Source organism: Taeniopygia guttata, chromosome 17 (assembly GCF_048771995.1).
Source record: "Taeniopygia guttata chromosome 17, bTaeGut7.mat, whole genome shotgun sequence".
NCBI classification, from domain to species: domain Eukaryota; kingdom Metazoa; phylum Chordata; class Aves; order Passeriformes; family Estrildidae; genus Taeniopygia; species Taeniopygia guttata.
The window spans coordinates 9,089,480-9,104,445 of record NC_133042.1 but is presented as its reverse complement, the minus strand read 5'-3'; the positions used below and the strand labels follow the sequence as shown (position 1 = coordinate 9,104,445).

Genomic DNA, 14,966 nt, shown 5'->3' with positions numbered 1-14,966 from the left:
CAGCCCCATTATCAGAGTGAAACCTGTGCCATTCCCAGCTGCAATATTCCCACATCCCAGATCCAAGATCCCACTGGAGATGGGGGTCAGCTCTGAGGGAGAATCCCAAAGACCAGCTCTATTTTGAGGCTTTTAAAGAGTGATAAGCAAACCATATCCCATTAAATATTGATATTTTCCAGCTTAGAGAAACCAGAAGCAAAGGGACAGTGGGTATGGAGGAACCAATCCTGCTCTGCTGTCCTTCCCTGGCAAGGCAGGGCCACCAGGGCAGCTTGAGGGGAGGAAGGGACACCTCAGTCATCTCCCAGAGGTAAAATTAAATATACAACCCCTAGGAGCTGTATATGTGAGCTACACAATCCCATCCCAGCACAGGGCTCTGCCCAAGTTATTAAAATTGAATTTTTAATACTTCATTTTTACTTTAACCAATGACTCAGATCAAAAGCACCCACAATATCCATCAGCACCATACTTTAAAAACCAAACTAAAATTCAGCTAAAAAGACCAAGTGCAACTCGACCCACTGCTGGATTTTGGTTACATCTGTCCTGCTGGCTCACTGTCTATAAATCTCTTATTAAACACGGCCATGAATCATTCTGGGGGGCTTTGCTTCCATTCAAGCATTAGCACAAAATCAACGATACTAAACCAAGAAGAGGTTTGGGGCTTTCAGTGGCACCTCAGCTGAGCAGATAGCAATCAGTTATGTAAAGGAGCAGGACACAAGAGCCACTTTGGCCCCATGTTTCCACAGAAAGCCACTCTGTTTGGCCTTTCTGCTCCGGAGAACAGGAGAGTATTTGCTTCTAATTAATTTGTATCTTCAGAGGGCAGTGGCTCCTTCCCTTTGAATGAAAGGGCAAACAATGGGAAGTATTGTTAAATACAGTTTTGTTCCTGAACAAGAAAGGAGCTCCCAGCCAGCAGAGAGGGGCAGGAAATCATTACAGAGGAAGCCATGAGAGCTGCCAGCCAAACACTGGAATATTTTATTTATTTGGATATATGCTTTTATCCCAAACTTAGCTGGATGCTGCAGCTGCAACAGGTGATGCAGAATGGGAAATACCAGTTTTCCTGGATTTTTTTTTTGGCAAAAGAAACAGCCTCAAACTAACTCAGTGGTCCATGCTCCATGGCTCCAGGATCTGCATGATGCTGGGGCAGGTGTCCTCCATATCCCTAAAACACACTCCAGAGATCCCTCACAGCACCTCAGTGCAGTGCCCAGGATGGTTTGGTGACATTGGGATTTCTGCATGTCCCACCTGAGGTGTTTGGGGCTGGATTTGCTGGGGATGGATGCTCAGGTGAGTGCCTGGGAATTGCTGGACACACACCTGGCCCCAGCACTCACTTATCTCCTTACTACCTGACAATCCAAACAGCAGGGCTTCAAAATGAGTCATGAAGCCCAATTCCTACCAGTTTGGGTTCTCCAAACTGCACACAAACATCAAGGTGCTCCTGTGGGTAAGAAACAACTGTTTCTGGTTTAGGAATGGGATTTGGAGATACAGAAATCCATGATGGAGACTCACCCAAAAACTGATGTTTACAGAGTCCCAACATGTAACCACACTACTCAAGCCCTGAAGAAAAGACTGGAGAATCCATCTCCACCTGCTCCACCATGGATGCAAACACTTGGATGATCCTCCCCTGTTCCCTACACGGCCAGAAGTCTCTTTTCAAACAGCAATATTTTAACATTTCTCTCCCATCAGCCTATTTTCCACTGGCAGTGGGACCACCTCAAAAATATCTTCCCTCCACAGCCTCAGCATCACCAGCATCTGCTACAGATGTAAACCTGTAGCAGAGGACACACGCAAGCACCACGGGATAGATCCATCACAGAGTCCCAACAGGGAGAGTTTACATTTCCCAAATAGTACATTTATACCAGCGTGCTGAAATGCAGCCCTTTGATTTGTGACCTATTTATACAGGGAGGTAATCTGGAATTAGTATAGGAAAAATATTACTGCTTTATAAATACCCCTATCTTGCCTTCGCCTCAGATCTCAGCCAGGAGTGAAACATCTGCCAGCCTAAAATTAAACATCTGTGGTTCAGAGGGAGGAAAATGGGGCTGGAAGTTTAATGCCAAAAAAGGCCAGAGGCTGAGTGCCCTCAGCGTGGGGTTCAGCCTTCCCCTGCTCGGCTCCGACCGTGCCGGGGCCAGGATGGGGCAGTGCCACCACACAGCCACCCAGGCTGGAAAAGACCTCCAAGACCACCAAGTCCAATCTGTGACCAGTCCCCACCTTGTCACAATAAGACACACAGCCTGGCTTTCAGCACTTCCCAGGTGTTTGAATCCCTCTGCAAAAAGCCAAAGCGTTGTGGTGAATAACCGGCGCAGCCCTCGGCCGCTTCATTTCCTAAAAAAAAATCCACGAGCTCTTTGCTGCTGAGCATCCTCCCTGTGACAGCCTGGCCCCACAGGGACCAGAGGGGCCTGGCAGGATCAGGTGGCTGTCCCTGCAGTGGCAGCCAGCTGCTCCATCCCGCTGCAATTCCCGGTGTCGCTGCCGTGATTTACGTCGCTGCGGCGCGCCGTGCCCGGCTCCGCTCGGGATGCTGCACGGGCTGCATCATTTGGGATTCTGGGTTCTTCCCTGCCCTCTTTCCTTGCTGTCAGGAATCAGAGGCCAGGAGAGAAAACTATTCTCTCAGCTAATTACCACAACTATTCTATAATGGCTATTTTAGATGAATTTTTAATGAAGCGTGCTCTTGTCAGTTCAGGATTTCATAACTTTCAAGTCCGGCCTTTACATTCCAGCCATTTGCTGCATAAAGATTTTCCCTTTTCCCTGCAAACCGGTGCAGCAGGAGCAGGGGAGGAGGACGGACCCTCACACAACTTTGCTGGTGCCTGTCAAAATTAAATTAACTGCATCTGCTCAGCAGAGAGCTGACTGACAAGAACGCGGCTCGGTGCAGAAAAGCGCCGAGCATCTGCAAGTCCTGCTGAAACCCACTTCAGCTCAGGCCCACGACGCTGTAATTAACAGGGATAAAAATACTTTTGCTTTTGTTTAATATTTTCTGGAGTTGTGCGTTCCTCAGATCAGATGCTGGAAACCTCATTAAGTCTCGCTCGTGTCCTCGAGGCCCACATGTTCTCCACAACCAGACCTAGTTATGGAGCGAGGAGCCATTTTACCGCAGTGCTCCCAGCCCGGCGCGCCGCCGCGGCACCAAACGTGGCCAGAGCCTGGGGGGAAACTGAGGCAGCTCTTCCTACACCCAGCTGCCACCCACCTAAGCCTGACCCTCCTGTGTTTAATCCTGGCCTCATCCTGCTGTTCCTTTTGCAGGTCCAATGCTTGTCTTGGTCCCTCACACCGGTGCCACCACTGCAGGTGGCACCAGCCTCTTCTCCCAGAAGAGGAAAACAGCCTCAAGCTGTGCCAGAGAAGGTTCAAGCTGGACATCAGGAGGAATTTCTTGATGGAAAAGGTGTTCAGGCATTGGAAGGGACTGCCCAGGGAGGTGTTGGGAGTTCCCATCCCTGGAGGTGCCCACTGGACAAGGCACCCAGTGCTCTTTGGTCAAAGTTTGATCTTGGAGGCCTTTTCCAACCTTAATGATCCTGTGATTTGGAGGGATCTGATCCAGCTTTAGAAATTCAGAATGGCTCTGACTACAAAAAGGGGTGAAGAGAATAAATTAAAAACCCCCAGCCTTGGGGCAAGAAGAGGATTGGTGACCCTTCCAAGGGTGGTGGGTGGTGCTGGAGGCAGGTGAAGATTGTCACTAGTGTCCCACCAACCCTCACCAGCACCAACACTTCAGATGGGGAAATAAAATACAGAGAAAAAGAAGGAAAAGAAAAATCCAGCAACCCTCTCTGAAATTCAGAGCTTCATTTGCTCTGCTCCTCTTTGGCTTTGTTTTTGTTTTCACAAACAGGGCTCTTGGAAACCTTGGCAATCCCTCTTTTAAAGGGCTCCCCCTCCCCCAGGCCTTTGTGAGGCTGTCGGGATCTCCATGCCAGGAGCAGGATTAGCTGCCTTCTCTCTTCCATCTCATGCTTTCATTATTCTGCACCTTTTGAGAGGGTACAGTTTATCCCGAGTAATTAAAACACAGTTAGCCCTACAAGTCCAAACCATAAAGGAACAGCTTAGGTTTTACTTTTTGTCATCTCTTTTTTGCGTGCCCTCTTTTCCAGGAAGCCTGATACCTATAGCTGCCTTATTTCAAACAGGAAACTCCCCTGAAAGGGGCAGGAGCAGAAGAGAAATTTCAGCAGAAATGTGGGATATTTAGAGCCTAACAACCTGCCTCTTCCCTGCATGGCCCCTGGCATCACCACCTGGTTCTCCCTACAGAAAACAAGCAGGAAAACTTGGCTGTGGGATGCCCAGCTCTGGCACAAGGGCTGCAGCATCTCCCAGTGGCACCTGAGAAAGCTGCTGGGATTTTCACTTTTCCAGCTGGGATGATTCCTGCCCGACATGGATGAGGGACAGCCTCAGGGCTGCTGCCTGCACCATCCCCAGGCTGCTCCTGTCCTTGCCTTCTGAATTGGTTTTGTTCTGTTCCTGCAGGAACTGGCCCCGTGACAGGGATGGAAAACACAGTCCAAGGGCATAACCCCACTGCTCCAAGGAGGCAAACCCACATTACTCACCACAGGCTGTACAGCGGGGGAAAAGCAAAATAAACTCAAAACAAGTGGGCAACAGCACAATTCCTGTTCAGCCTGCCTCCAACAGCAGCCGTGGAGGAGACCCTGACCTTGTCCCACCCCCGATCCCACTCCTCTCCTGCCCCATCCCAACCACTGGGACCTGAAGCAGGACAGGGAGAATACTCAGGCTTTTGAGGCTCATTTCCTGCAACTGCTTGTCCACTTCTAACAAATATTTCTAATATTCAAATAGTAAATTCGCTATGTTTTCCCCCTTTTTCATATGGCTTAGTGAAAAAACACCTTGGAAAATACTGCTTGTCTGCTCGCTGTCTGGCTGGGATGGGACAGGCCAGTGTGTGGGGGTGAGACCATTCTCAGTACTAAGGAAGCCTACCTGTTTTATGTAACAAAAATTATCTTACTTGCCAAATCTTGTTCCTTGGTGAAGACTAAAATCAAATGGCTTTGAGGAAAGCCCACCAACGAACCAGAGCTCAAATATTTGCAACATTAGTGCAGCAATCCCAGCAGCCAGGGCTGGGAAGCAGCTCCGGGCGAGGGGATGCTGTGAGCAGCCGGAGCCTATGGGAAGATGTCCCTCCCTGGGGAGCTCCAGAGGATCAAAGCTGCTGCCACAAACACCTGCAGCTCCCACCAGGAGGCCACTGTGAGACTGAGCTTCCATATGGGACACTGTCAGCTCCATCTGTGGGAGCTGCTTCCATGTGGGATGCACAGAGGACAGCACCCAGTGGGCATCTCCCCCTGGAACTGAGCCCCTGGACCTGCACCCCACCTGTCCTGGCTCCTCAGGAGGGTCTGAGCCCTGCAAGGTGCCAGGGGAAGGGGCTGTGTGCCCAAGGAAGTGGGAGGGAAAGGACCTCTCGTGTCCCTGTGCCCACCTTGGGGCTGAGCAGCAGCTCCCAGACAAGCACCACCAAAACGAAGCTGCCTCCTCTGTCTGAGGCCCATCGAGGGATGCGCACTCACCCCTTAATCCCAGATTCTGGAAGGGCAGCAGAGGGATTTTATTTAGTTCTGGGCATTATGTTTCTAATGGGGAAACAAAAGAACATCAAGCCCCAGAAATGCTTTTCCCTTTCTGACAGTGATATGTGGGACAAGGCTGGCAAAGGAGAGAGGGGCACTTCAGGCAGTGGGGAGAAAAGTCCATCTTTCCTTCCTTTTGCAGATATTTCTAGTTAACTTCAATAAAAATTATCTAGCTGATGTTCTCCCTTCCTCCAAATATCCCATGTTCATCACTTTTTTGGAAACTCTTCTTCTAAAAAGCCAGGACAGAAGAGAGCTCCCAGAGTGACCACCTCGCCCTGGGCCAAAAGGGCTGGTGCTTCCCTTGCCATGGATGACCCAGGGCAGGTGAGCTCAGCCATCACCTCGGAACAGATGTCACCACCACAGGGCTCGTGCAACCCCCAGGCTCCTCGCTGGCAGCCTCAGCCAAAAAGCAAAGGCTGATGTGACCCTGGTGGATGATGCAGCCTCTCATCCAAAGAGTCTCCCAGCTGGGGAGCGATGGCGCAGGGTGGGACCTGGACATCAGCACCAAGCCCACTGCATGGGGCAAAAAACCAACCAGTGAAACCCCCAAAGACAACAGCCTGGTGAACAACCCAAATCACACAACCCCGAGGAGAGAGCCATCCATTACCAGAGTAACCTCCCGAGGACTTGATGTACATCTGCCCGTACTGCTCCTCCACCATGGTGTCGTAGGCCTCGTCGTCCTCCTCGTCCTCCTCGTTGTGGTAGGAGGTGGGGCTGTCGGTGGTGGGGATGCTGCTGGCGCCGGGGCTGGTGCGCTCCCCCTGCGAGTACTGCACCTGCTGCACGTTGGGGATCAGCGTGGCCAGGTTGGGCACGCCGTAGTAGGAGACGCGCGACAGCTTCAGCGGCCCCGCGTTGGCACCGCCGGCGCCGCCGGGCCCGTCCCGGGCGCCGGGCTCGAGCGGCCGCTTGCCGGGCAGGCCGGGCAGGGCCTGCAGCTCCAGGTTCTCGTGTTTGACGCGCGTGAGGAGCGGGATGGGCATGGAGGGGGACATGACGTAGGGCGCCGAGGCCGACTGCAGCTGGTTGCAGGGGCTCTGCGGCTCCGAGCTGGGGTCTTCGATCATGGTGGTCTGAGAGTCACAGTGGGGAGAGCTGACCTTGAACATCAAGTCCGTCCCTTTCTCCACGATGTGCTGGATCTGCAGGAAGCCCGCCGTGTACATCACCACCAGCTGCTCGCTGGCCGCCATGGTCAGCTTGCCGGTGTAGCAGAAGGACAGGATCTGCTGGAAGCAAGCCGGGGGGACGGTGCCCGGCAGCTCAAAGGCGTTTTTGCTGTTCCCACTGAACAAGTCTCGGAAGTAGAGGCTGCTGGCGGCCAGCACCGCCCGGTGAGCCTTGAAGGCTTGGCCCTTCACCACGATGGAGACATCGCAGTACAGCCCCAGCAGCCGCTGCTCGTTCAGGCAGCCCAGAACGGTGTTCCCAAAGTTGGGAATCTCTATGTGCAACATCTGCGACATGGCTCAGGATCGGCCGGAGCTCCTCAGACATTCAATGCAGGAATATCCAAAGTAGGGCACATCTGAAAAACGGAGAAGACAGGGAAGAGAGGAACAAGGTTTTTAGACAGTTCACCAAAGCAGGCAGGAGCACAGGAACCCACCTCACCCGACATCAAAGGCTCCACGCCGAGCTCCGAGAGCCAACGCGGAAAAGCAATCGCTTACAAAATTTACTTATCGATGGTTTCGAGCGGCGTTGGGAATGCCATTGGTGGATGGCAAAGGATATTCCAAAAAAGCAAGTATTTCCTTCAAGTTGTGGTCTGTTTAAATAAGCACCACTGACTTATTCCCCTGGGGGTTTTTACTTTATGCAGGAAAATCTGAACGATAATGGGAGAGAACAGTAAAGCAAATGAAAGGCAGTCAGACAGATCTCGGTAGCATTATATAAGAAACACAACAACCAGCAGCTATGTTGAAACTACAGAAAAGATATTTATAAAACAATGTGCCATTCTGCCCGAAATAAATACAGGATTCTGCCGGAGCGAGAGCTCCCAGGAAAAAGCACTTTGAAAAGCAATCTTGCCATTTGCACCAGAAAGAGGGAGCATTTCAACAGTTAAACCCCTTCTCAACAGATTCATCCTCCAACAAAACGAGGCTTATCTCCAAATTAAGCCAGATATTTGAGCCCCAATAAAACAAACCAACCTGCCTGCCGCAGCGAGCCGCCTACCAAGTTGTCTTTTTATTTTCCACCCCCAGATCCCGAGCGGGGCAGGGGGAGCCCCAGCCCAGCCCCTGGGGCAGGCAGAGCCCCCAGCCCCAGCCCGGTACCCCAGCGAGGACCCTCGGAGCGACCCCGGGATGGAGGGGGCAGCTCCGGCTCCGCATCCCACCACGGCCGCCCCTCAGGGCCGGCTGTACCTTGTGGCCATGGGCAGAATTCCTGCTTCCACCTCCCAAAACAAGAGCCTGGTGCTGGAAGGGAGCCGGTGCGCAGAGCCGGAGCAGGTAGAGCTGGTGCAGCCTGGGCGCTGAAACTCCAGCGGAGCAAATCACTGCGGATGCACCAGACCCCCCCCCTGCTCCCTCCTCAAAGATTCCAGGAGATTTCCAATCCTGCCTGTAATACTACTGAAGAAAAACTACATTTAACTAATACTGAAAGCTCAGAAGAATGATATTTTTTTTTAAAGGAAAAAAAATTAGAAGTTTATCTGAGAAAGATTTAAAAAAAAAAATCTCTGGAAAGAAAATAATAACCCACAAAGAACTGCTCTGTTCCCATTGCCGAGGGGAAAAAAAAAAAAAAAAAAAAAGTCCTATCTGCAAGGCCACGGGGTAACAGGAAGAAAAGGGAACACACTCGGAGCCAATTTAATTGTATCTGCATGGTTAAAAAAAAAAAAAAAAAAAAAAAAAAATTCTTCCAAGCGAGGAAGTTCGCGGTGCTTCGCCTGGCCGGGAGCGAACGTACCTTGAGCAGCGTCCCCGGGCTGCCGCTGCCGAGGGGCTCCTGTCCCCCGAGTGCTCGGGGGAGGAGGGGGAAAATAAAATATAGTATCAAGCGCTAGGTTTGTATCTGCTGGAGCTCAAGCTTTTACCAAGTCAAATCTCCCCGGCAGCGCACAGCATCTAAATGAATAGGCCGGATGCAGATTAACATTCAGGCTGCTCTCTGCAATGAATAGAGCCCTTTGATTAGGGACCTGAAGTAAATGCCAGTTTCAAACCGAAGCTTTAAAAACAGAGAAATATCAGTGCCAGAGGAATGCTCTCAGTGTTGGTACAAGACAGACTTTTGATGAGTCACTGCAATGCAAACAAAGATGGCAGAAATACTGTACTGTATGCTGATGAAATGCTTAGTGGTGCCACGGCAACTGAGACAGGTTTTAAATTTATAGTGCAGTTTTGCATATGAATTACGCTGTAAACTGCCTCCCCTGCCATCTAGTACATCCAGAGTGTCAAAGCATTTAAACTATTCCAAACAGTCTGCAGAGCTGGCACTGCTGCTGGTTAACTCCTGCGGCCAGGGGAAGGCATGGAGCAGGGGTGCTGAGCATCCCCTGCATCTCCCCAGCATCCTCCTGCACCCCCAGCATCCCCCCAGAGTCCTCCTGCATCCCTGAGCATCCCCCTGCATCCTGAGCATCCCCAAGCATCCTCCTGCATCCTGAGCGTCCCCCCAGCATCTTCCTGCATCACCCCTGCATGGCCTCAACATTCTCCTGCACTACCCCCACATGCCCCCAGCATCCTCCTGCATCCCCTCAACAACCCCTGAATCCCCCCAGCATCCTCCTGCATCCCCTCAACAACCCCTGCATCCCCCCAGCATCCTCCTGCATTCCCTCAACAACCCCTGCATCCCCCCAGCATCCTCCTGCCTGATCCAGCATCCTCTTACCTGGCCCAGCATCCCACCCCATGAGCCCCCCAAAAGCACAGCTTTGGCAACACCCAAATCTGCCCAAAATAAAGGTGCTCCTTGGCCAGCCACAGTCCTGCTTCCTGCCCCCCCATATTCCCCCCCAGTACAAGAAAGCTTTTCAAATGCAGGAAAAATGTTTACCCCTTGGGGAAAGCTTCTTTCAGTCTGTGGCTGAATCCACTAAAAGCAAATCCATTTGCTTAAGTAATGAAATCCCAGTCACATTGTCTCCTGGATTCAGATTTTAAATTACCTTCGCATTTATTGAGCATGTTTGGTGCTTTTTTCTGGGAAAGAGGGTGGGGCCTCCCTTTGCTTATTCCTCCCTTGCCCAGAGCGTTTTCCCCAGTGCCACTGGGCTGGGATTTGGTTCAATTGCTGCGCTCTGATGGTCACACACAGTTAAAATTCCAGGGATGAGAGGTGAGGCCAACTCCAGAGCAGGATAACTGCAGGAGCACAGGGCTGGTGATGCTCCAGCCTGACCCTTCCACATCCAAAGGGATGTTTGGTGCACTAAGTTCGAGCCCAAGGCAGGAAATGCTGTGCTCACAGCAAACCCCTGTGACACCCCGAGTCCCACAGCACCTGCAGAGCCTCACCAGGGCTCCCTGCCTTGGGAATGCTCAACACACTCACCCAAACCCCTCAGGAGGTCACTGGGGTCCTGCCTAGTGCTGCTGAGATGAAGGTGCTGAGAGGGCACCCAGGTGACATCCTGTGAGGAGATCAGAGGTGACACCACAACGACCAAGGCTGAGAGCCCAAAACCTCTCCCAGCCACAACACCACCCACCTCTGCTGGAAAAAGGATGGAATCTGCCCTGGCAAACAAAGATCCACTCTGGATCTGTGAAAATTGCTGAGAAAAAGCCGACTTGCAGAAAAAAACATCACTGCACAGGCACCTAAGGAAGCCTCATCCATGGTGGTGGGAAGAACATGGGTGGAGAAGGATTTCCTCCTCTTCTCTTCCAGGAAGGTCCCTCAGAGCTGGAGAAGACACCAGGGAGGCTTTGGATGGACCTCCATGGACCCAGCAGGGGAGGATGTGTGGGACCAGCCAAGGACAGCTCAGTAGCACAGAACAAGCCAAACTTAAAATAAATATCAATTATTAATATTACTTAGATTTTGCTCTATAAACAAACAGGCTTGTCAGGAGCAACCTCTGTCTCTCCCTAAAAACACCACATTGGGCTGGTTTAGGGTATGTTTGAGGCAGAGGGAAGCCACAAAGTGCCCCAGCATCCCAAATCTTTGGCAAATCTCAGATAAAAGCTCCCAGGAGAGTCTGAACCAAGATGCTGCACACAACTGGTCCCTCCCAAAATGCAGCTCTCAGGGAAATGGGGGGGCAGTGACAGTGTTTGGTTTAGAAACAGCATCAAGGAACACCAGCAAAGCCACACAGGGAAGCTGCAAAAGCCCAAACCACCCCAATAAACCATCAGCCAGGACTGCTGGAATTTCTCCTTCCTCCTCCCTCTGCCCCTTCCTTTTTATGAGCGGAATATATAAAAAAGCCTCCCAAAACTCAACCCAAAACCACCAACAACCCCAAATCATGAAGAAAGAAAATAAAACAGTCTTGAAAGCCCAGGAGAACCTGCTCACCACCAAACCTCACATTCCCTAAAAGCAACAGCAACAAAAAGCTACTGTGATTAGACAGCAAATGCAATAAAGCTTGGTCATTTCTAATTTTAAAATTCCTCTATTAAATATGATAATTTTTGTTTTAAATAGAGCACCAAGTGACTTTTAAAGGGTTTGAAATGGCTTCAGCCCATCTGACACAGGAAGAGCTGTGCTGCAGGAGAAATGACCTTTGCAATTCCAGATATAAACTGTGTTTTTCCAATCTCACCTCCCAAGCCGAGCTGTGTCCCAAGGTGCAGGAGGAGCCCCCAGCATGACCATCACCCCAAAAAATCCAGTCCCTTTTGGGCTGGAGCACCCTACAGGTGACAGATCATCAATAGGACATATCCAAATGGGAAAACTTGGATAAAACTGGATTAAAACCAGACAAACATTCCCCACCTTCATAATTTTACATATGTGACCATTCAAGCAAAACATCATTTTGTTTTCTGATGGCAGCCTCTTTCTCCAGCTTGTGGATACAGGAGGATAATTTGTACATCTCTGCCTGATTTTTGTAAAGTCATAGCCTTTGTCACAAGATGTTCATAAAAAATGCAGCTGTTATTTGAGACAACTTCCAGGAGAGTTTGGGAATTCTCAGTTTCTGCATTCATCTGCTTTGGGGGAAAAGAAAAAAGCAGGTTTGCTCTTTTCCAAACTTAATTCCCTGCTCTGAGGCCTGAAAGGTCAGGGCGAGGCGACAGCAACAAAGGAAAAAAGCATCGACCTAGAATAAGATGCTGCCATCAGAGCTCCCCCAGGAGTAATCAGAAATAATTAGATAATGTATTTAAATTGTCCTTTTTCTTAGCCAAACAACAGAGAGACTCGGTGGAGAATGATTCCCCCAAAACCCCCCAGATATGCCCCAAGTCCTGCAGCTCCCCAGGAAGGTGAGCTGGGCAGCAGCTGGGACAGGGACAAAGGGACAGGGACCCTCCGGGGGGTGGGAGACAAAGCAGCCAAAGGCTTTCACCCCCCCAGCCAAAGCCCCGGGAAAGAAAAGAGCTGAAAAGTCTTGCCCTTGAAGGCCCCAAAGGGTCAAAGGAAACTCCCCTTTCTTCTGTAAATGAGGAGAGAGGGGGGGAAAATCCCACCCTTGGATTTGAGGTTGGCAGGGGGATGTCACCCATCAGGGCAGGGGGTCCCCAAAGCCACCCAATCCCCCCAGACAGAGGGGTGGCACCTGCCCTGCTCTCACTGCAGGGTTTGGGCGTTATTTCCCCATTTTTTAATGAAAAGGAAATGTAAAAACCCAAGGGAAAATATGCAACAGCTCACTGCAAACTCAGTGGCCAAGTGTCATTCCCTGAGCCCGGAGATGCTGTAATGCCTCAAATAAAAGAAAGAGTTAAATAAAATAGACTTCAGTAAACCAAAGAGTTAAATAAAATAAATAGCTAAATAAAGCCTAATAAAATGCACTTCAGGTCTAGGCTGAGCATATTCCCCCCACCCCTGCATCACAGGCTGTGCCAGGGAGCCGAGGAGCCAAAATGCAAAGTCTTTGCACCCCCACCCCAACAACCAAGCACCCCCTCTCCCAGGTGAGAAAATCCAGGGGGGAAAGGGACAGGGACTGGGGCACAGGTTTGGATTCCTGCACAGTGTTTGGCAGGGGGGAGAAAACAAGGTTAAGTTCAGTAATCAAATGGCAATGAGCCTCCTCTCCTGCAGCACTGGTATCTGCAGCTCCAAAGTATTTATTTTTGAAATGCTGCAAGTGGCAAGCGGCGCGGACGGACCCTATTTTTAGTGTAGCAGCCAGTGGCAATGGGTGAAAGAAGATTATTTCTGCTTTATTAAGAGCAGAAAGTGAGTTTGCAAATATTACTCAGTAAGACACGGGCAGCCCACACGCAGCAGACATGCAGCACGGAGCCACCGCGGCTCCAGAACCCTCAAAGTTCCTGAGGAAAGCACAGCCCCGGAGGCTGGGCAGGGAATGGGGGGGAAAGATGGAAAAGTGAATTAAAATCCTGCTGATGGTGCAGCTCAGGAGGTGTGGGCAGCCCCGCTGCCAGGGGATGGGTACTGGGTGCTTGGTATGGGACCCTGGCAGTGCCCTGGGGGCTCTCCCTGGGGACCAAGCTCCAAACATCTCTTCTGGGGGACCTGGCACAGCCCTGAGGGGTCTCTCTGAAGAGCCTGGCACAGCCACAGGGATGCCAGGACAGCCCTGAGGGGTCTGCACAGGGACCCTGGCACAGGACTGGCATCGCTTTTTGGGGACCCCGGCACAACCCCGGGGTCTCTGCCCAGGGACCCTTGCACAGCCCCAAGCATCTCTCCATGGGGACCCTGGCACAGCCCCGAGGGGTTTCTCCTTGGGGACCCTGGGATAGTCTTGGGGGCTCTTCCTGGGGACCTTGGCACAGTCCCAAAGACGCCAGCACAGCCCTGAGGGTCCCACCCCGATCCCCTTGCACAGCCCCGAGGGTCCCACCCCAGTCCCTGGCACAGCCCCGAGGGGTCTCTTTGTGGAGACCCCAGAACAGCTCCAGGGTCCCTCCCTGGTACCTGGCACAGCCCCAAGGGTCTCTCCTGGTTGTTCTGCACAGCTCCAAGGGGTCTCTTTGTGGGGACCCCAGCACTGTCCCAGGGACCCTGGCACAGCCCCGAGGGTCTCACCCCAATCCCTGACACAATTCCAAGGGTCTTTCCCCAATTTCTGGCACAGCCCCGAGGGTCTCAACCCTATCCCTGGCACATTCCCGAGGGTCTCTCCCCAATCCCTGGCACAGCCCCGAGGGTCTCACCCCCATCCCTGGAACATTCCTGAGGGTCTCTCCCCAGTCCCTGGCACAGCCCCGGGGGTCTCTCCCCAGTCCCTGGCACAGCCCCGGGGGTCTCTTTGCAGGGACCCCAGCCCAGCCCCGTGTCCCCCCGGTGCCAGCCCAGCCCGGGCTGTGTCCTGCTGCAAGGTGAGTCACTGTCACCGGCTCCTCGAGGTCACCCACCCGGCAGCTCCAAAAAGTGCCGTCATTCACCCAAGGCAAAGCGTGGTTTTGCCATTATTATTTAATTAGGCTTTTTTTTTTTTCTTCTTCTTTCTCTCCCCCTTCCCTAACACTGATCTTAAGAGCTCTCAAAGCAAAGAGAAGCAAAAATAGAAAATGCAACATTTTAATTTTTTTTTTTTCCTCTCAGATTGCTGCAAGGGGAAGGGAGAGACATGGCTAGAAAATACAATTATTCTGCAGAACGGAGTATTTTGCCATCTAATAAAAAGTCAAGACCCCGAGTAAGTTACGGCCACAGGAAAGCACAGAGCACCCCATCACCCTGCCTGCAGCATCCCATCACAAGCACTAATTCCCATCCGTAACACATCAAAAAAGACAAGTGCCATGCTGAATCCTATTCTCCTCACTCCTAGTACACAACAGCAGAGCTAGCAATATATAACATGCATGACTCAGTCCTAGCACCGTGCCACTACGGAACAGAAAGCTTTAAAATAAAGTAAATATCTTAAAAGGTCAATTAAAAAAAGCTTACAAAACATCAGACGCTGCTTCTCGCTAGAGCTCATTACCTAGTATGGTGGAGCTGCCTGTGTGTTTTTTTTTCTTGTGCAAGTTAGTCTGTGAGTCAGCATTAACACACATGAGAACATCAGGAATACTGCCTAGTTCTGATGCAATGGAGGTTGTAAAAAAAAAAAAAAAAAGAAGAAGAAGAAGAAGAAAT

At 51.2% G+C, this 14,966-nt stretch overlaps 1 protein-coding gene across 5 annotated transcripts in view; it reads right to left on the bottom strand.

Annotated features, from left to right (window-relative positions):
• NACC2 (NACC family member 2) overlaps window positions 1-14,966 on the bottom strand; it is a 49,721-nt gene that overhangs the window by 6,803 nt on the left and 27,952 nt on the right. For 2 of the 5 annotated variants that reach the window (XM_030287034.4, XM_030287030.4), the window contains one exon: window positions 6,334-7,257. In XM_030287034.4, coding sequence (XP_030142894.1) covers window positions 6,334-7,195 — 862 coding nt within the window. In that variant the 5' untranslated portion in view covers window positions 7,196-7,257. Of the gene's footprint in view, window positions 1-6,333; window positions 7,258-8,110; window positions 8,491-8,663; window positions 8,819-14,774; window positions 14,794-14,966 lie in introns of those variants that run through there. The other 3 variants (XM_030287031.4, XM_012578387.5, XM_002187793.7) reach the window with 3 other exon arrangements.